The sequence below is a fragment of the Nomascus leucogenys genome, chromosome 11, assembly GCF_006542625.1.
Source record: "Nomascus leucogenys isolate Asia chromosome 11, Asia_NLE_v1, whole genome shotgun sequence".
In the NCBI taxonomy this organism is placed as follows: Eukaryota; Metazoa; Chordata; class Mammalia; order Primates; family Hylobatidae; genus Nomascus; species Nomascus leucogenys.
In genome coordinates, this window is record NC_044391.1 from 88,793,457 (window position 1) to 88,814,408 (window position 20,952).

General features: G+C 36.9%; 1 protein-coding gene and 1 pseudogene across 3 annotated transcripts in view; both read right to left on the reverse strand.

The window, feature by feature from the left end:
• Window positions 1-20,952, reverse strand: part of PDCD10 (programmed cell death 10) — a 51,238-nt gene that overhangs the window by 7,837 nt on the left and 22,449 nt on the right. For all 3 annotated transcript variants that reach the window (XM_003256406.3, XM_030822788.1, XM_003256407.3), the window contains 3 exons: window positions 13,396-13,449; window positions 5,585-5,702; window positions 4,158-4,284 (listed from right to left, as the gene is read on the reverse strand). In XM_003256406.3, coding sequence (XP_003256454.1) covers window positions 4,158-4,284; window positions 5,585-5,702; window positions 13,396-13,449 — 299 coding nt within the window. The remainder of the gene's footprint in view (window positions 1-4,157; window positions 4,285-5,584; window positions 5,703-13,395; window positions 13,450-20,952) is intronic.
• On the reverse strand, window positions 2,768-3,749 carry LOC115837286 (annotated as a pseudogene).

Consider the following 20,952-nt stretch of genomic DNA (forward strand, 5'->3'; position numbering starts at 1 on the left):
CATCAACATTGGAAGTCTATGATTGGGAAACAGCAGTGAACACCTGGAATTAGATTGCCTGGGTTCAAATCCAGCTCTACCACTTAATAGGTAAGTTCTGTGGCCTTACCTAATTTTCTGTGCCTGCTTCAATTTCCTCACTTGTTACTGGGTTGTTGTGATAAGCAAATATATGTAAAGTGATTAAAATAGTGCTTAGCATATAATAAGTCCTATATAAATGATTGCTATTAAGATGACATTGATTGGCTGAGCACGGTGGCTCACACCTGTAATCCCAGCACTTTGGGAGGCCGAGGCGGGCGGATCATGACGTCAGGAGATCGAGACCACGGTGAAACCCCGTCTCTACTAAAAATACAAAAAATTAGCCGGGCACGGTGGCAGGCGCCTGTAGTTCCAGCTACTCCGGAGGCTGAGGCAGGAGAATGGCGTGAACCCGGGAGGCGGAGCTTGCAGTGTGCCGAGATCGCGCCACTGCACTCCAGCCTGGGCGACAGAGTGAGACTCCGTCTCAAAAAAAAAAAAAGAAGAAAAAAAAAAAGATGACATTGATTATATAAACCTATTTCGATGATCTGAAGCAAAATCTGCTGCAAATATTATTTTAAATGTCAAATCTTCATAGAAATGTATCATGGCTCATCAACAAGTACACGATTATCAAAGCAAACAAAAACTTACCAAATTATTTGAAAACTTTAGAAATAAATAGTCTAAACAACCAAGTTTGGGATCACTGACAATTTATACTTTTACAGGCCAAACATGTTTACTTTAACTATATAGGGTGAGTATCCCTTAAACAAAATGCTTGAGACCAGAAGTCTTTAGACCCGGGGATGAAGCCCAAGTATAAACATGAAATTCATTTATGTTTCATAAAGTGCATTCATATATGCATATATTTTGTGCATACAACAAAGTTTTGATTGTGTTTTGACTACAACGCATCCATCACATGAGGTCAGACGTGGAATTTTCCACTTATGGTGTCATGTCATGGTGCTCAAAAAGTTTTGGATTTTGGAACATTTAGAATTTGATATTCAAATTAGGGATGCTCAACTTGTACCAGATTAAAAATAAAACTCCATAAACAGTTGATTACCTTCCTCCTTCACATATTAAAAGTAGAAACGGAAGCTGGGGCTTTCCTATAGGAAAGGTAAAATACAAAACCCTTAGGCCGGGCATGTTGGCTCACACCTGTAAATCCCAGCACTTTGGGAGGCCAAGGCAGGCAGATCACAAGGTCAAGAGATCGAGACCATCCTGGCTAACACAGTGAAACCCTATCTCTACTAAAAATACAAAAAATTAGCCAGGCATGGTGGCGGGCGCCTGTAGTCCCAGCTACTCGGGAGGCTGAGGCAGGAGAGTGGCGTGAACCCGGGAGGCGGAGCTTGCAGTGAGCCGAGATGGCGCCACTGCACTCCAGCCTGGGCGACAGAGCAAGACTCCGTCTCAAAAACAAAAACAAAACAAACAAACAAAAAAACCCTTAGTGTTTGTTGCTTGTGACACAGACTTTGGCTATTCAATTAAAAGCCTTTTTTTATATTCCTGGCCCTTAATTATTGTCAAAGAGCAGGGTCATTCCTTGATAGCTGGGTTGCATACCCATCACGAACCATTATTTTCTATGGGACATATTCTTCTCTTCATGTGACTCAAAAGAGAGTATCCAAGCTAGCTAGGTATCCAAACAAGCTAAAATAGCATTTCTCAATGTGAATGACAAAGAATACTATTTTCAAAAGATGAATGTTTTCTTTTTCTTTCATAATTGAGATTTCATCAGTTGTGTTGAGGATCAGTACATAGACATTTCAACTTGTACACAATTCTGAACATATGTACTGCAAAATCTAAAAAGCCACATATCATTATTATTCTTTAAAGTTATTCCAGTGACTTTCCAGCTTACAATTGAGGCAAAATTTCCTTAAAAGGCTATCAAGTACCAGTACCTTCAAACGTTGATAAACTGTCACATACGTCCCACCAATTCACAATTTAATAGCATATACACTATATACTTTAATCTTTCATAGCAGATTAACAAAGTTATTAGAAAAACAGGACTACCATGACCAAAGATGCTACAGAGTGCACACAATTCTGATAGGGAGAGCCAGGCTCAAGGAGTGGTTTGCCCAAGGAAACAATTCCACTAAAAAACAACATGAAGAGAAGAAGTAATTTAAGGCCAGGTGTGGTGGCTCACTCCTGTAATCTCAACACTTTGGGAGGCCAGGGCAGGAGGATCACTTGAGCTCAGAGGTTAGAGACCAGCTTGGGCAATGTAGGGAGACGTGGTATCTACTAAAAATTAAAAAAAAAAAAAAAAAAAAAAAAGAAATTAGCTTGCTGTGGTGGTGTACACCAGTAGTCCTAGCTACTCTGGAGGCTGAGGTGGAAGGACTGCTTGAGCCCAGGAGGTTGAGGGTGCAGTAAGTTATGATCACACCACTGCAGTCCAGCCTGGGTGACAGAGTGAAGTAATTAAAAATGTTCAAGACATTAAATGCAGGACTGTGACTCCACTTTGCCATTTAGTATGCTTTATATTATGGGATATAAAAACTAACCACCCATCTATGGAATGTTAAGCTGACACCCATAACAGTCAAGGCTTCCCGTAATTCAATATCCAACATTATTTTCTCATTGTACCAAAAAAAACCAGCAAATTAAATTATTTCACCTCTTTAAAAAAAAAAAAAAAGCATTTACACTTAAAAAATGGGATGTGGTAGAATTCCCTCCTTAAATGTTTCTAGAGCTACTAAAAAACATTAGAGCTACTAAAAAACATGCATTTACAACATAGTTGATAAAAATATTCCCCTGGATTATGTAAGAAGAGAGACGGGGAACCACTGATAAGACATGGTATGCGATATTAATCAGACTGGGCTTCTTTCTCTCCTGCTTCAGAGGCTGGACTCTCTTCAGTTTTAGTATTTCTGTTTTCTGTAGGTAAATCTTTATTCTTAGCCACTTTGGCTTGTTTTCACTTTGCTACTCTTTTCTCTTTTGTTTGCACTTTTTTTCCTGAAGATTTATCCTTTCCTGCTACCTTTTGGGGCTTCAATTTCCACTACTGAAAGAGCAGGTTTAGCTGACAACCACATCAATCTCCTTTTGGGCTCTTCCTTCACTGTCCTATCAGCTGAGCTGACCGTCCTCTTGGGCATCCTGGAAGTGGGGAAGGCGCATATGGGATGCATGTGGGCCATGGCATGCTGAGGGCCTTCACGAAGCTGGGCTGCCTGGCTGCTGCCACTCCTCCCACTGCCCAAGCTCGAAAAGATGAATGTTACTATTTATTCCAAGTGAGTCTCCTTAGGTTCTTCAAAGTTACCACGTCACAGCCTCTTCCAGAAAAAGACCTGCGCTAAATTTTTTCTTCCCAGCAATATCTACCTATGGTTTCACGAAAACCATGCATTGATAGTGACACTGCAAGTATTCCCAGCTTTCTTTGTTTTTTATCCACTGAGGTTGAAGAAAATTATCAGACTCTCTAGTTTAAAGATACTTATGTAGGGATTATGTTTTCACTCAATCCCCTACCCTCTCACCCCTCACTGTACTCCAGAAGAGAGTGTCCCTGGTCTGAGAACTACTGCTCTAGGATGACCCTTCTTGCTGCTGCTCACCAGCCAGCCTTATGGCCCCATGCGTATTCTTGGTCTTATTTAACCTATATCCCGCAAAGGCAAGGATTTAGAGGCTATTTGGTCAGTCTTAGAAAACACTACTCATGCCTAAGAGTACATTACTTACCTTAATGACTGCTGCCATTTCTGAAATAAAAACAATTTTGGTATCTCTTACTATCAATCTCTAGGATATATCAGTTTCTCTATTCATTTACCTGACATTTATATCTTCCCATCATTTATGTAGTTCAAACTACATTCCAGTTTACGCACATTTCATTATTGTTTTTAAATTAAACATTCTAAAAAATGTTGTACTCTGAAACCAAATGCCATAAAGTTAATAAAATGTGGTATTTAAAAATTTGAGATTTTATTTCAAATAAGCATTTCAAGTTAATGTCATACCAAAATTTAAAAATGTAGATGAGTAGTTCCTTGGAAGTACTTTTAAGAAAAGAAGAAACAAAACAAATAATTGCTTACTTGATTGTCTGCAGAAACCTCACTCTGTCATTGATCTCATCTGGGATCTTACTGAGAATTTGTTTAAGTGCTCGTGCCTTTTCGTTTAGGTCTTGGAACTCTGGCTCTGGTCGTTCAATCATATACTCTGATAAAATAAATACATAATAAAAAACATCCTGCGACTCTCTGCCAAATTCATCACATCTAAGAATTTCCAATGTTGGTCAAAGGCAGGTGGGGGAGGTGAAAGGCCAGATAATCAGGAAAGACAAGGTTGCAAAGCAGAATTCATTAGCGTTCGACTTAGTCCAGTAACAACAGCAGGGCTCCCTTCAAGTAAAGTATCACAAAAAGAAAGAATAAATATTTTCAATTTGGGATAAAAGGAAATCCCATGAAATCTTAAAAAAAAAAAAAAAAAAAAAAAAAAACAGATTTAAAAGGGAGGCTTAAGTTCATCACTACTCTGACATTACATTTCCCAAGGAAACCTTAAATTAAATAATGAGTGTCATAACTAGTGCAAAGGTAATATATACTTGCCAATTAGAAAGATTAAAAATTTAAAACCCCTATATTTAATATACATTGCTTCATTATATTAAAACCCCAAATAATCTAATAAAATCTACACATTCTTGAAATCTCACTTAAGAACAAAAACACCAGCACAAATCCAACACACGGGCTGGGATCACAGAACACCAATTTTGGAAAGGAGACTTCACCAGATTCACTGTAGACTTGGAAGCATTACAACTCTATCAATTCATCAATATATTATGGCCTAATGGGCTGCAAATGCTCAACTCTAAATAATGATAAGGGCTTTCTTATAATCATGGAATCAGTTAAAATACCTGCTTTTTGTTCTTCCTTAATAATTATGGGACATTATATGTGCACATTTTTCTAAATTAGTGGGAAAACTGCTACTGAACTTAAGTAAAACCAATGTCTAAATAATTTCAAGTAAAAAAAATAAGAAAAGCAAAAAGGATGGTTATATTGTTCTCTTAAATCTGTGCTTGAAAAACAGATGCTGTACTAAAGTTAAAAAAACAACCAAATAAAAACCTCACTACTTTCAAACTGTTGTTTGCTTAAAGTCAACATATTCCAAATAGCTTATCTTTTAGTAAAACTGAAACTCACCAAACATAAAGGGGGGAAAAATTAAAGCATGCAGCATAAACAAAGTTCAAGTAATTAAATCTCACAAATATAAAAAGCAAGAAAAACCATTTTTCTATTTTATCTACATTAGCTTCCACTATCACCACCACCACCACCACCACCACCACCACCACCACCATCATCATCGTAAGTGAAGGGAGGGAGGGAAAACAGTAGGGAAGGAAGATCCTTTAGTCAAATAGTAATGATTTAAGAGGAAGTGCTATTCAACAATTGCATAACTTAAACAAGGTTCTTCTGTCTGTTACCTTCTACATCATCAGCTGCCATACGAAGAAGGGACTCCGTGAAGTTAACTTCTACGCTTTTTTTCTCTAAAATTTTCATAATGATGTCTTGTGTGAGACCTGGATTTTCTTTTTCAGCCTATAATAAACAGAAAACTAGTTTTGAAATACAGATAAGGAATCAACATTTTAAAGCCAAAGTTTAATTGTTTAGAATCTGCTGGGAACGTCTTACACTGATAACTTTTAAGGGCAGAAATCTTTGTAAAGCAGGTGTCATGATAGCATTCACTAAGGCTTTGTTAGAGCTTGTGCACCCGACTCTACTACGACTAAGGTTCCATTTTCCATTTGAACAGAAAGAACTTAGTATTTTCTACTCTTCTTTATACTCTTTTGCAATTGAACTAATAACAAAGATAGAAATAAGGATTATATATGTTTTAGTAATCCATCAAATTGCTATTCTCATTACTTTAAATATCTTGAGAATTTAAGCTTTTTTAAATGTGCTAATACTGCAACTCAAGGATCAAGTAATAACTCATCTGACTAGTGTTTTGCATATTCTTTCCATTTATATTTAGAGAATGCCAGGAAAAACAAAAAAGGATTTATTTTGAAGGTTTTACTGAACCTATATAATAATACCTTAACTATTTTCCCATACAATGATTTTCATTTCCTATTTTATTTTTGTAGCAAGAATATTTCCTTCACTGGTTTCTAGAATATCATTAAATCTTTTACTACCTTTTGAGCTTGTTTCATTGAGTTTGCATTGGTTCTATGTTACTTAGACTCCCCAGGACACTAAAATTTTCTAGCCATTTCAAGACTGGGCATAGAGTTCTGAGTTTACCGAAGCCAGAGTTAATTTTCAGATTTCAGTTTTTCCCAGTAAATTCTGTAATCACACTTGATGTTTGTTTCCTGTAGGATGCCTGCCAATTTTAATCATTATGCTGATGATTTTCTTTCCTTTTTGCCCTAATATTAAACAGCAAAATAGAAACACAATTTACGATCTTAATCAGATGGCAATCTTTTTGTTTCCTTATGTGTCAAGCACACTTAACCTCGGCCTCTTCAATTCCATTGATTATCACTGCAGATACAGTTTTCTTCTCTTCCTATTGCTCTTTCCATTATAACATCTTGTTTCTCATTAGATCTCAAGTATCAAAAACTGAAGGGTTGTGGGATGAAATGAGAAAAGAAAATACACGCATTTATCCCAATCTTCGGATCATTTTAAATGCTGTCAAATACTATTCAGGAAAATCATTTTGATAGATGATTAATAACAATAAACTGTGTTTGACTGAATCCTGTTTCTTTTATAGCCTATGTTGACTTTTCCTTCCATGGATATATATTTTAAAAAGAATCTACTTTTTAGCCAGGCATGGTGGGGTGTGGCTGTGGTTCCAGCTACTTAGGAGGTTGAGATGGGAGGACTGCTTCAGCCCAGGAGTTCGTGGCTGCAACGAGCTATGATCATGCCACTACACTTCAGCCTGTGATACAGAATAAGACCTCGTCTTAAAAACAAAACAAAAAAAAACTGTGTTTTTTAAAAAAGCAGTTTCCTTTATAACATGTCCAAATATGGCTTAAGATGTGTTGTTATAGCATTAATGTGAACTGCCACAAAATTACATATAATGTAGCATTCATAACAATACTTTATCTTATCTAGCAATAAATCTTCCTACATAATGAATTATCTTGGGGAGAGGGGGAGCATACTCTATGTGCTTGTAGGGGATGAAAAAAAGAAAAGCATATATCTGATTAAGTTATAATAAAGTACTGAAAGGTTCAAATGCTGAAAGTCTGAGAATAAAGTTTTCAATACCAAGCTGGTCTGGGACCCCAAAATGCTAAAGCTAGAGCATTACAAAAGTCTCACAAAGGTCCCTAACTTTCTCAGTTTTCAGTGCCCTTGGTGACAAAAGATAAACCTCACAGTACTGTTTATTAAATACTTAGGTCCAAACAACTTAATAAGTATAGTGTCCTAACTACTTAGCCTTTAAAAAAAATACACATAAATTGAAAAAACCAATTTTTACTCCATTCTTAAATAACTATCATCACTAATTACTGGGATGTGTATGCCTACTGGGCACTTCATAATTTCTCAAACACTGGACTTAGATTGGACCTTGTCCCTCTCATTTCCTCTTGCAGCTATACTTTTTTCTGGTACTTCTGTTAGATCATAGCACTGGCCAAAAAGTTCAGCTTCTCAATGATCTAACACCAATGAAAGCAGTGAAGGACAATCCAATATGCTGAATTACAATCCATCTCAATCTAGGAGTCCATGCAGTGTCAAACAGATGTTGAGTATCACTGTACACCTTCACAATTTTAAAATACTTCGTGGCACCCCTCTGAATTTGCTATGGGCCACCAGGTACCTCAGTACATAGTTTGGAAGGAGTAGTCTTAGTACCTCCTGGCTAAAAACCTGGTTAAGCTAATTCTTATTTCAAAAGCTTCAATTTACCAAATGGCTCTGATTGACAAAACGAATAAATATGGTCTTAAATCAGAGAGACAATCTACAACTCTAGGTTTTCCCTCAGAATACATGAACCCTGTAGGGTGTCTAATCTTTGTAAATAATCCAGCTGTAAGAAAAAAATAAACCGAAGGGCAGTAACATACACTCTTGTGGATCAGTGATTCTCAACCTGGAAGATGGACAACCTATCGGAACCTCTCAGAGAGGATAAGGGGGAGAGGGAATCAAGTAGAATATAGCTGACCCTTGAAGAACTGGTTTTAACTGCTCAGGTCCATTTACATGCAGATACTTTTCAATAAATATATAGGAAAATTTTTGGAGATCAGCAACAATTTGAAAAAACTTACAAACTGAGTAACCTATAAGTAGTGAAAAAAATAATAAAAACATTTGTTATGTATGCATAAAATATAGGTATCCACTAGTCTATTTTAGTATTTACTATCATAAAATAGATACAAATTATTAAAAAGTTAAAACTTATCAAAACTCACACGCACAGACTGTACATGATGTTACTTGCAGTTAAAATAAATATAAACAAATACACAGATGCAATATTAAATCATAACTGCACAAAATTAACTGAAGTACATATGTATATGTAATAATTTTGAAGCTACCTCCTGTTGCTATTGCAGTGAGTTCAAGTATTAGTAAGTATATGATTAAAACGCCATGTGACTCTCTCTAATCATCTCCATGTGAACAATTCATCTCTCCAGCAAACTGCACATCCCAGTACAAATACCTCCCAGTCCTCACATATTTTTTTCATCTTATTTAGTGCAATACTCTAAACATGGAATAATACCATGGGACCCAACAAAGTGCCACTAGTGATGTTGGAAGTGTGCTCAAGAAGCAAAGTCATGACATTACAAGAAGGTGAATTGCATGATACTGAATTGCTTGAATACAGCCTAAGACTCACTGTAAGAAAAAAAAAAAAAGGAAATTCATGAAACGAAGCCACTGTTGCAGCTACATCAGCAGGTACAAAAACCTTGCATGTTTTGTGAAATACCTTTTTGTCTGTTGAAAATGTAGCTTTTATGTGGGTGCAGGATATCTATAAGAAAGGCATACCTAAAGACCCTAATAAGATTCAAGAAAAAGCAAAGTCATTCTATGACAACTTAAAGCAAAATGAAAGTCTAAAGCTGAAGAATTTAATGCCACCCAAGGATAGTTTGATAATTTTAGAAAGAGGTTTTGCTTAAAAAATGTCAAGAAAACAGGAGACCCAGATTCTGATGACCAAGAGGCAGCAAATAAGTCCCCACACACCCTTAAGAAAATCTTTGAGGAAAAAAATATCTGCCTGAAAAGGTTTTTAATACAGATCAAAGTGTCCTATTCTGAAGGAAAAAATAGCCACAAAGAATATTTATTAGTAATGCAGAGAAGTGAGCACCAGAACTTAAGGCAGGAAGGGATATGACAACTCTACTGTTCTGTGCAAATGAAGTTTGGTTTATGATCAGGACTGTCCTTATTTATAATGCTGCTAAACCCTCGAGCCTTGAAGGGAGAAGAAAAACACCAGCTTCCAGTCTTGTGGTCGTACAAGAAGACCTAGACAAAGAGAACCCTTGTTCTAGACTGGTACCATCAGTGCTTTGTTCCTGCAGTTAGCATCTTGGCAGTAAGGGACGGTCTTTTGAAGTTCTTCTGATTGTGTATATATGTCTATAGAGATACCTATATATCTCTATATAGACAGATCTACAGATATCAGATATATATAGAGATATCAGATATATATATATAGATATCAGAGATACCTACATATACATAAACACACATATATAGGTATATGTAGATTTAATTAGAGACAAGGTCTTCCTATGTTGCCTAGGCTGGTCTTGAACTTCTGGCCTCTGGCCTCACACTTCGGCCTCCCAAAGTGCTAGGATTACAAGGCACGGGCCTCTGCACCTTGCCTTTCTTTTATTATTATTGTTCAAAAAAATTCTTCTGATACTGGATAATGTCCCTTGCCTCCCAGAACCCCATGAGTTCAACACTGAAAGGCATCAAAGTGGCCTACTTGTCCCAAAACACCAACCTCTAAATCAGCCTCTACATCACGGGATCAAGAACCTTTAAGGCTCATTATACATGGAACCATAAGGCCTCTATGGAAAGGGCTGTCAACAATCCTTGGTAGAAAGAATACCATGAAAGTCTGGAAGAATTACACCATTGATGCTATTGTTGTTATAGAAAAACCCATCGAGCCTAAAACAATAAATTTCTTCTGGAGAAAACTGTGTCCACATGTTGTGCATGACTCCACAGGATTTACAACAGAGCCACGGAAATCATGAAAGAGATTGTAGATACGGTAAAAAAAAAAAAAAAATGGTAGAGGATGAAGGGTTTCAAGATATGGATATCAGAGAAATTTAAGAGCTAATAGACAATGAGGAAGAAGACAAAGGAGTGCCAGAAAACAAATGGACATTAGACAATCCAGCAGAAGAGTTCCGATTATTCAAGGCTGCTTTATGACATGGAACCTTCTCTGATATGAGCACTGAAACTAAAGCAAATGTTGGAAGATTGGTACTGTACAGAAACATTTTTAGAGAAATGACAAAGCAAATAAGTCAGAAATTAAACATATTTCTGTAAAGTTACACTAAGTGTGCCTGCCTCTCTTGCCTCCCCATTCACCTTCTCTACTTCTGACATCCCTGAGCTAGCAAGACCAACCCCTTCTCTTCTTCCTCCTCCTCAGCCTATTCAATGTGAAAACGACAAGGATGCAGACCTTATGATGATATACTTCCACTTAATGAATAATAAATATATTTTCTCTTATGATTTTCTTAATAACATTTTCGTTTCTGTGACTTTAAGAATACAGTATGTAATATATAGGATACACAAAATATATGTTAATCAACTGTTTCTGCTACCAGTAAGATGTTCTGGTCAACAGTAGGCTTTTAATAGTTAAGATTTTTGGAAGTCAAAACTTATACTCAAATCTTCAACACTGCAGGGGGTCAGCACCTCTAACCTCCACACTGTTCAAAGGTTAACTGTATATACATTAAAATATTCAATAGTATTATCTTGGGAAAAACTCTTTTAATCTTCTTCTTCCTCCAAATAACAAAAACTATGATGAAAATTATTGTTGTTGCGGACCAATAATTGGAAGTATGAATATAAAAGATTTTATGACTGGTGAGGTTTCTTTCATCTTTTTCAAAAGTTGTAATTTAAAAAATACAAACATCTTTACATTTTTAACACATGTCCTCCTTCAATTTCACTTGAAATGTAACAAACTAAATGTGATAATTAAAAATACATCAGTGCATTACTTTGTTTTCTTCCAAAATAAATATCTATGCCATGGACAACAAACTTTATCCATGGATCAAACCACATCTATCACAGTCACATAATTGTACTGAAGTGTTAGATAATTAGCTTATATGTTAGGATGTTACGAGAAAAACCCTCATGAAATTTATTATTTTATTTTATGAATGTCATTGAAGATACTATCTACTCCTTGGGACAGGGTCTTCTTCTCTCTGTTCTTGGCATTGGAAAAGCTGAAATATTGACTTTTCTCTTAGCAATACTACTGTACAGATTACTTTTCCTTCTTCTTTTGGCCACAAAGATGCTTAAGACAGCATCATGCCTCCCTAATGACCAAATATACCATTCCAAAGCCAAACTGACACTCAAAGAAGAAAACAACAACAATAAAAAAAAAAAAGAAAATGACTGTGGTGTTGCTTCATTAACCCAATGATTTGGCAGGATGCAATTTAATGAAGCTACTAAATATATATATGTACTCACCTTGAATCACAGAATATTAAATCAAAAAAGCTCTATTCTAACATATGTAATGTAGATTATTATGGTAATATGAGATACCTAGTGACATGACCTGTGCTACCAGAAAAAAGTGTTACCAATAAACTTGTGTGACATGGAAGAAATCAAGCAAAATGGGTTTATAGTTTCAACTCCAATTAAAATATAAATGTATTCCACATTTAAACATTAAAATACTTTACCTAAAACACAGGTTATTTAAGCTACTGATGGGAAAGAATACAAAAATAAAAATTAAAGTTTTGGGCACCATGATATATATTTAGGATGGAGGACCAGATAAAAGTTTTATTAAAGAATGCATTCAACATGTATGGTAAGTCTCTAGAGTAGGGCTGTACAACAGAAATGTAATATCAGCAACAACTATGAGCTACCTATGTAATATTAAGTGGCCACATTTAAAAAAAAGTAAAAAGACACAGGTAAAATTATTTTAATAGTACATCCAAAATATTATTTCAACATGTAATCATTATAAAATACTTATTACTAATCTAGTTTACTTTCTTTTTCTTATATGAAGTCTTCAAAATCTGTGTGTATTTTAACTTGGAACATATCTTGATCTGACCTAGTCTTATTTTAAATGCTCAAAAGCAACATGTGGCTAGTGATAACCCACTGAACAGCTCAGGTCTAAAGACAAGGAAAACATTTATTTTGAGTAACTTAACTGTATATCCTCAAAGTATATTCAATTCACCATATTTGAAGGTATTACTTTCCCACTGAAAAACGTTTATTAGACTCATGTTCTATAATTAAACAACAGAAAGAATACCTTTTCAAGTTACACTTTTACAAATACTTTTAAATTTTTACTTTGAGACAGGGTCTTGCTCTGTCACCCAGGCTGGATCACAGCGGCATGATCATGGCTCACTGTAACCTCAAACTCCTGGGCTCTAGCAATCCTCCTGCCTCAGCCTCCTGAGTAGCAAGAATGACAGGCACGCACCACCATGCCTGGCTAATATTTTTATTTTCTGTAGATACAGGGTCTCACTATACTGCCCAGGCTGGTCTTGAGCTCGAGGTCTCAAGTGATCCTCTCGCCTCAACCTCTCAAAGTGTTGGGATGACAGGCATGAGTCACCACGCCCAGCCATATAAGTTTTCAAAAGGTCAAATAACAGAAAAAAAAAAAACCTCAAATATATAATCTACAGCTAAGGAGAGAACTCTGAAAAACTCAGTTTCAAAAGCACAAAGTGATGAAAAGATGAATGCTAACGAAATAACATTTGTTCTAGTTCATCTTTTGGAAGTGTTTTAAACTTTATGGAATACAGTAAAACAGGCATAAGATGGCTAAAAAGGCTTTCCCTAAAAGAAAATAAACTGGCAACCATCACATGTACTTATATTTACAAAGAACATACACTTTAATAATCATAGTAAATTATTTGCACCTCACCTTAATGAAAGCGGCTCTCAGCGTCTGGGCTGCAGACAGATTTACTCGTTCTAGCTGCAATAAAAATTTTAAATTATTATAAATATCAACTTTCTTGGAAAAAGCACATTTCTGAGATTCCATTCTGTAGCAATCACATGAACACATTAAACATTTAATCAACATTCTTGTTAACAATTGTAGATCACCGTAATTCTTCAATTAGGCTAACAAAATTTTCAATGAAAAAATACGTCCTTAATTTTTTATAAAAAAATTAAAAGCAACCCATATGCTTTTAATTTTTATATCAAATATGTTAGGTTTATAATTTCAAAAGATTAACATCCTTACTACACACGTTAATTCAGTTTTCAGCGAACCAAAGGCACAGAACTTCATAATTTCATAAAAATAATTCCATTTGTAAAGAGTTAACTGCCAGGCTTAAAAAACGTAGCTCCTGTTAAATTCTGATTTTTTCAGTCCTTAAGGATTGAGCTAGTTAACTCAATAAAACTCAATTGTATATATTTTTTACTTGGGACAATATTAAATTGGAAACAATGTAACCTATATAGATTTTTACCAAGTAGAATATTTCTACACAAATCTTATGAACATATATCATATTATGCAATAAAGTCTTCCCTTGAGGCAACAAAAGTGTAAGTTTTGCTTCAGAAATCTCCTGTATGGGATCTCTAACACGTTAAATCAATTTATTTTCTAAACAAGACAGTTACAAATGCCAAGAACCTTATCTCCCTACAAATTACTAACTTTAAGCACAAAGCAAAAGCAACAGAATTTGACAAGGTAATTTATCTGCCAAAAAACAATGAACCACTTAGCTTAATATTTAACATGACTTCTAACAAATCTTGTAAAATATAATATTGCCTCAGTAGATAAAAAAGAAGGCATAAAGAGCCCAGTAAACAAATGTAGAAAGAAATAACTATATAAGTAGTTCATCATTAACAAAGGTATGTTTCCAAAAAATGAAAAAAGTTTCCTACTTCCAAGTAATTAATATAATTATAGTGACTATTACTAAGATTAAAATAACAATATAGCTCATTAAATCTCAAGTTCTTGTTATTCAAGAGAGGCAGGGACAGACATAAAGAATGAATGTTTTCATTTTGATAGGAACCCATTTCCTTACTTAGGTTTACACCACACTCTGACCTCTTTTAAAAAGGTCTGAGTCAGCTGTGTGCCTTCAAGTATCAGCGTTATTAGTTCATTCTGTATAGCCCTGAATGGTATGTAAAAGGATCCAGACAAGTAAAAGTGCCCAGAAAGTTCATGAAGAGCTAACAAGATTATCTGAGATAAGATATCAGCATCTCTAGATTTCTAGACTCATTTTAATTACGTGAACCTTACAAAAAGAATAAGTCACAGGAAGGTCAGACATATACTAGATCAAAAATCTATGAGCTGAGAAGCACTTCACCAAAATTCTGCTGGGAGTCACTTGGAGATACACTGCAGTCATGCATCGCTTAATGATGGGGATGGATAGGTTTTGAGAAACATGTCATTAGGTGATTTCATCATTATGTGGACATCACAGAGTGTACTGACATAAACCTACAGGGATAGCCTACCACACACCTAGGCTGTATGATACAGCCTACTGTGTCTAGGCTACAAACCTGATGTTTACTGAACTGACTACTATAGGCAACTGTAACACAATGTATTTATGTAAGCATAAAAGAGGTAATGTGTTGCGCTACAATGAACAATGGCTTTAACATCACTTGGTGAGAGGAATTTTTCTGCTCAATTATAATCTTATGGGACAACGATCATATATGCCATCCATCTACCACTGACCGAAGTGTTATGTGCCACATGACTGCATATACCCATAGGCCTTACAATAAAGTCAAAAGGCTTTCTTACTCATATGGTATTGATATATTCACGGTGTCCAGGACAGTACCAGGCATATATCTATGGTTTGAACTGAATTTAATCTCTTACCCATAAATTTATCTAAACTGTTCTTAAATCTATTGATAATTTCAGCCTGTACTAGTTAGGTAGCAAGATATGTTATCTTCTTCTCCATTTTACAAAGGAAGAAACTCAGTTTGACTCTGAATCCTGTATACAAGCCACTAATGCTACCCTGACTCCCTGTACTCACTCTTCCAGACTGGAGTCCACCCTGTCACTGAATCTCTTCAACCTGGTTCTTTAAGTACTGACATATTCTTGAGTTCCTACCATGTACTTGAGTTCCTACATGTACAACGTAAAGCAGCCATATGAAAAGTGGAGTGACTGCCATCAGTTGAAGCAGAAAGGAGTCTTTATAAACATAGGATTTGAACTGATCTTTAAAAAAGTGTGTTCCGGCCTCTTAAAATCATCCTCCTGGGGAGTTCTCCCACTCAGAAATTTCTTCAGGGTTGGTAACACATGGAACGTAATGATTTCATGTAAATTTAGAAAAGAAAAGAATTTCCACTTTGTTTTCAGTCTCTTTAGAGTCCAGCACTTTCTGAGCTTTAGGGATAATGTCTTTGGCTAGGGTAACTTTAAAGAATAAACACAGTAAAGCTGGGCATGGTGGCTCACGTCTGTAATCCCAGCACTCTGGGAGGCCGAAGCAGGCGGATCACAAGGTCAGGAGATCGAGACTGTCCTGGCTAACAAGGTGAAACCCAGTCTCTACTAAAAATACAAAAAAAATTAGCTGGGCGTGGTGGTGGGCGGCTGTAGTCCCAGCTACTCTGGAGGCTGAGGCAGGAGAATGGTGTGAACCTGGGAGGCAGAGCTTGCAGTGAGCCGAGATCACGCCACTGCACTCCAGCCTGGGTGACACAGCGAGACTCTCCATCTCAAAAAAAAAAAAAAAGATTAAACACAATAACCTTCTTAGTAGTAACTGACAGTGTATACACTGTATTTTGGGTCCCCTGAAGGAGGAATATATGACTGCACCTTGCATTAAGGGATACTGCGACAGTGAGAAGCACTGCTTGGGCCTCAGTTATACAGTATGTCCATGTAACCAGTAAAGGAGAGAAAATAAGAGAATCAGAGTGAGAGAAAAGGTATGTAACATACTTCGTCTCTCCTAAAAGAGAAGGAAAAGTGCCTCCTGAAGCACATTTGGAGACAATGGATACGCTGGGTAAGCCTAACAGGAGGTCTTACCTCAACCCCCATTCTGCCTATTGTTTTGTGAACTCCTTCTGTAACTTACTGTTGATAGCCTTTAAGAACACTTACACTTACTGTCAACCACAAACCAGGCAAATTTACTCTGGTCCACTTATAAAAATATTTTAAAAGCTTCCACATAATTCAGATTCCATGGAGAGGACATTTGTTGTTTTGCTCTCTCCAAAAGTATCAGTTTCTTCTACACTTTTCTAGCATCAAGTTTCCTAAAACCGTAATTTTTTTAAAAAAGCTCTTTAGCCCTTTGGTTACTCAAGTTTTAAAAGACTCTTGCTTTCACACTTTTGTGAAAGCTGTGTGTTTTGTTGTTGTTGTTTGTTTTAAAGGTCAAAATAATTAGATTAACTGGTTTTGAATTGTGTACGATCTACTTGCTTCCTCAAAATCAGGCAAGGTTTGATTTTTCCATGTTCACGCCCCTCTCCCTACCCACAGTGAACAGATTGTTGATCTTATTTCTTAAAAAGAACTAAACTGGGCCAAGTTACAAGAATAAAAACTTCAAATACATCTCCTGCAATTCAAATAAAAATAAGGTGAGCCAGGTAAAAGTAAATAAGCTTGCTAGAAAGACAGAAGTAATGGAAGCAAGAAGTCACTTATTAGTTTTTGAACTGTCACAGAGAAAGAAAATGCAATCAGCTGTATTTTGTACATGTGAAGTTCAACACATGCTTCTAAAAGAATCAGTTCTGTGGGCTGCCAAGCTGTCTGGCAAAAAAGGTAAGCAGAACCACCTATTATAAAAATATTCTATTAAAACACTGCCTACAAGTATACAAAACTGTGACATATATGTGAAAGATTCCTTAACAACAACAATTAACACTTACTATATAAGTAGTACTATTTTAAACACTTTACATCAACTTACTTATTTCACAGAGTTGCTGAGATAATGAAGTACACCACTGTTTATCCCCATTTTATAAATAAGGAAACAGATAAGATTAAATAGCCTACTAAGAAGAAGAGCAGTAATTCAAACCCAAAATGCTAATTATGATCACTTCCGGATGGTAGGATTGTAGATAAAATCTCTACCTGCATTGTGAAGAATGTTTACTATGCTCAAAGTTTGAGGTCTGGTTTATTTTATCTTAACAGGAAAAAAAAAAAAAAAAAAACTACGAGGGGAGGCGAAGCAAGATGGCCGAATCAAAGCCTCCATTAATGGTCCGCTCTGCAGGCATACCAATTTTACCAACTACACACAAAAAAGCACTGCCAAAGAACCAAAAATCAAGTGAGCAATCATAGTACCTAGTTTTAATTTCATATTGCTAAAAGAGGCAATAAAGAGAGTGGGAAAGAACATCTTGAATCGCTGATGCCACCCCTCCCCCATCCCGCAATGGCAGCTGTGTGGCATGGACAAAGAATATGTGCACTTGGGTGGAGAGAGCACAGCAACTGGGAGACTTTGCATTAAACTCAGTGCTGACCAATCACGGTGGAGAGCAAAAGTGTGCTGGGTTCAGCTAGCAGCCACCCACAAAAGGTAGCATTTGGACGTGACATGGTCAGAGGAGAATCACCGATCCAAGAGGTTGGAAATTGAGTAAGCCTTGCCACCAACCGCTGAAGTGCTCTAGAGTCTCAGATAAACTTGAAAGGCAGTCTAGGACACAAGGACTGCAATTCCTGGGCACATCTTACTGTTGTGCTTAGAGCCAGTGGACTAGGACAGCATGTAACCAAGTGACCCACCAGACAGGGCGACCAAGGGAGTGGATGTGTCATTCCTCCCCCCATCCCAGGCAGCAGAGCTCACAGCAATAAGTGACTCCTTCCTTCTGCTTCAGGATAGGAAGGCAACAAGTAAAGGCAACAGGAGTGTGTCTTTTATCTTTTATGCCAGCTCAGTCACGGTAGGATAAGCAACAGGCAGAGTACTGAGACCCCATTCCAGGCCCTACCTCCTGGACGACATTTCTAGACACACCCTGGGCCAAAATGGAGCTCACCGCCCTGAAGGGAAGGATCCAATCCTGGCAGGATTCATTGCCTGCTGACTAAAGAGCACTCAGGCCCTGAATAACCAAGAGCGATACCCAGGTAGTACACTGTAGGCCTTGGGTGAGATTCAGACATGCTGGTTTCAGGTGAAACCCAGCAAATTCCTGGCTCATTGTGGTGGCTATGGTGAGAGACTCCTGTTTGAAAAAAGCAAAAGGAAATATAAAAGGGATTTTGTCTTATATCTTAAGTACCAGTTTGGATCTTGAGGTCCCCGAGTCCAGGCCTAGGCTTTTGGACAGCATTTCTAGACCTGTCCTGGCCCAGAGAGGAGCCTATTGTCCAGAAGAGTGAAGCTCAGGCTCGGCAGCAATCACCATAGGCTGACTGAAGAGCCCTTGGGTTTTAAGTGAACATCAACAGTGGCCTAGCAGAACTCCCCATGTGCCAGTGACCACAGAGAGAGGCTCCTCTGTCTGTAGAAAGGAGAAGAGTGGGAAGAACTTTGTCTTGTGCTTTCAGTGCCAGCTTAGCCACAGTAGGAAAGAACACCAGGTAGATTTCTAAGGTTTTTGACTCTTAATTCCTGGACCCCAGACCGTATCTCCAGACCATCTGGGGCCTGGGGAACTTACCACACTGAAGGGAAGGACATAAATCTGGCTGGCTTCACTACCTGCTGATTGTAGAGCCACAGGGCCTTGAGTGAACATAGGCTTTAGCCAGGTAGTGTTTACAGCAGGCCTTGGGTCACACCCAGTGCTGTGCTAGCTTTAGGTCTGACCCAGTGCAATTCCAGAGGTGGTGGAGACAGGGGTGTCACCCCTCCCCCAGCTTCAGGAAGTTCAGCACAGAGAGATAGAAAGAAACTACATTTGTTCGGGAGAAAGTAAGGAAAAAGAACAAGACCCTCTGCCTGGAAATCCAGAGAATTCTTCCGGATCTTAGTCAACACCACCAAGGCGGTGGTATCTCTACAAGACTGAAGAACCACAGCATTACTGGGCTTGGGGCCCAAGTCCCTTCGAACACTTAGAAAGTCTTCCCAAGAAAGATGGGCAAAAACAAGCCCAGACTGCAACGACTACAATAAACATCTAACTCTTCAATGACCAGACACCAACAAACATCCAGAAGCATCAAGACCATCCAGAAAAACATGACCTCACCAAACAAACTAAATAAGGCACCAGGGACCAATCCTGAAGAAACACAGATATGTGACTTTTCAGACAGAGAATTCAAAATGACTGTGTTGAGGAAACACAATGAAATTCAAGATAACACAGAGAAAGAATTCAGAATCCTATCAGACAAATTTAACAAAGAGACTGAAATCATTTTGTAAAATTAAGCAGAAATTCTAGAGCTGAAAAATGCAACTGGCATACTGAAGAATGTATCAACCTCTTAATAGAATGCATCAAGTGAAAGAAATAATTAGTGAGCTTGAAGACAGGCTATTGGAAATGCACAGAGGAGACAAAAGTAAAAATAAGAATTAAACACTCCTACAAGATCTAGAAAATAGTCTCAAAATGGTGAACCTAAGAGTTGTTGGCACTAAAGAGGAGGTAGAAAAAGAGATAAGGGTAGAGTTTATTCAAAGTGATAATAACAGAGAACTTCCTAAACCTAGAGAAAAATATCAATATCTAAGTACAAGAAGGTTATAGAACACCAAGAAGATTTAACCCAAAGAAGACTGTGTCGAGGCATTTAATAATCAAACCCCCAAAGGTCAAGGATAAAGGATCCTAAAAGCAGCAAGAGAAAAGAAACAAATAACAAACGATGGAGCTCCAATTTGCCTAGCAGAAGACTTTTCAGTGGAAACCTTACAGGCCATGAGAGAGTAGTATGATATATTTAAAATGCTGAAGGAAAAAATTTTTATCCTAGAATATCCAACAAAAATATCCTTCAAACATGCATGAGAAATAAAGACCTTCCCAAAAAAATGGAAGCTGAAAGAGTTCATCAACACCAGACATGTCCTAGAAGAAATAACAAAGGGAGCTCTTTGATCTGAAAGAAAAGGACATTCATGAGCAATAAAAAATCTTCTGAAAGTACAAAACTCACTAGTAATAGTAAGTACACAGAAAAAGACAGAATATTATAATATTGTAATTGTGGTGTGCAAACTACTCTTAAGTAGACTAATGATGAATCAATCAAAAATAATAACTATAACAACTTTTCAAGACAAACCGTACAATAAGACATAAAAAGAAACAACAAAAGTTAAAAAATGAGAGGGATGAAGTATAGAGATTTTATTAGTTTTGTTTATTTCAAAAGCTAAAAAATGAAAGCGATGAAGTACAGAGATTTTATTAGTTTTCTTTTTGCTTATTTATGTAATCAGTGATAAGCTGACATCAGTTTGAAATAATAGGTAATAAG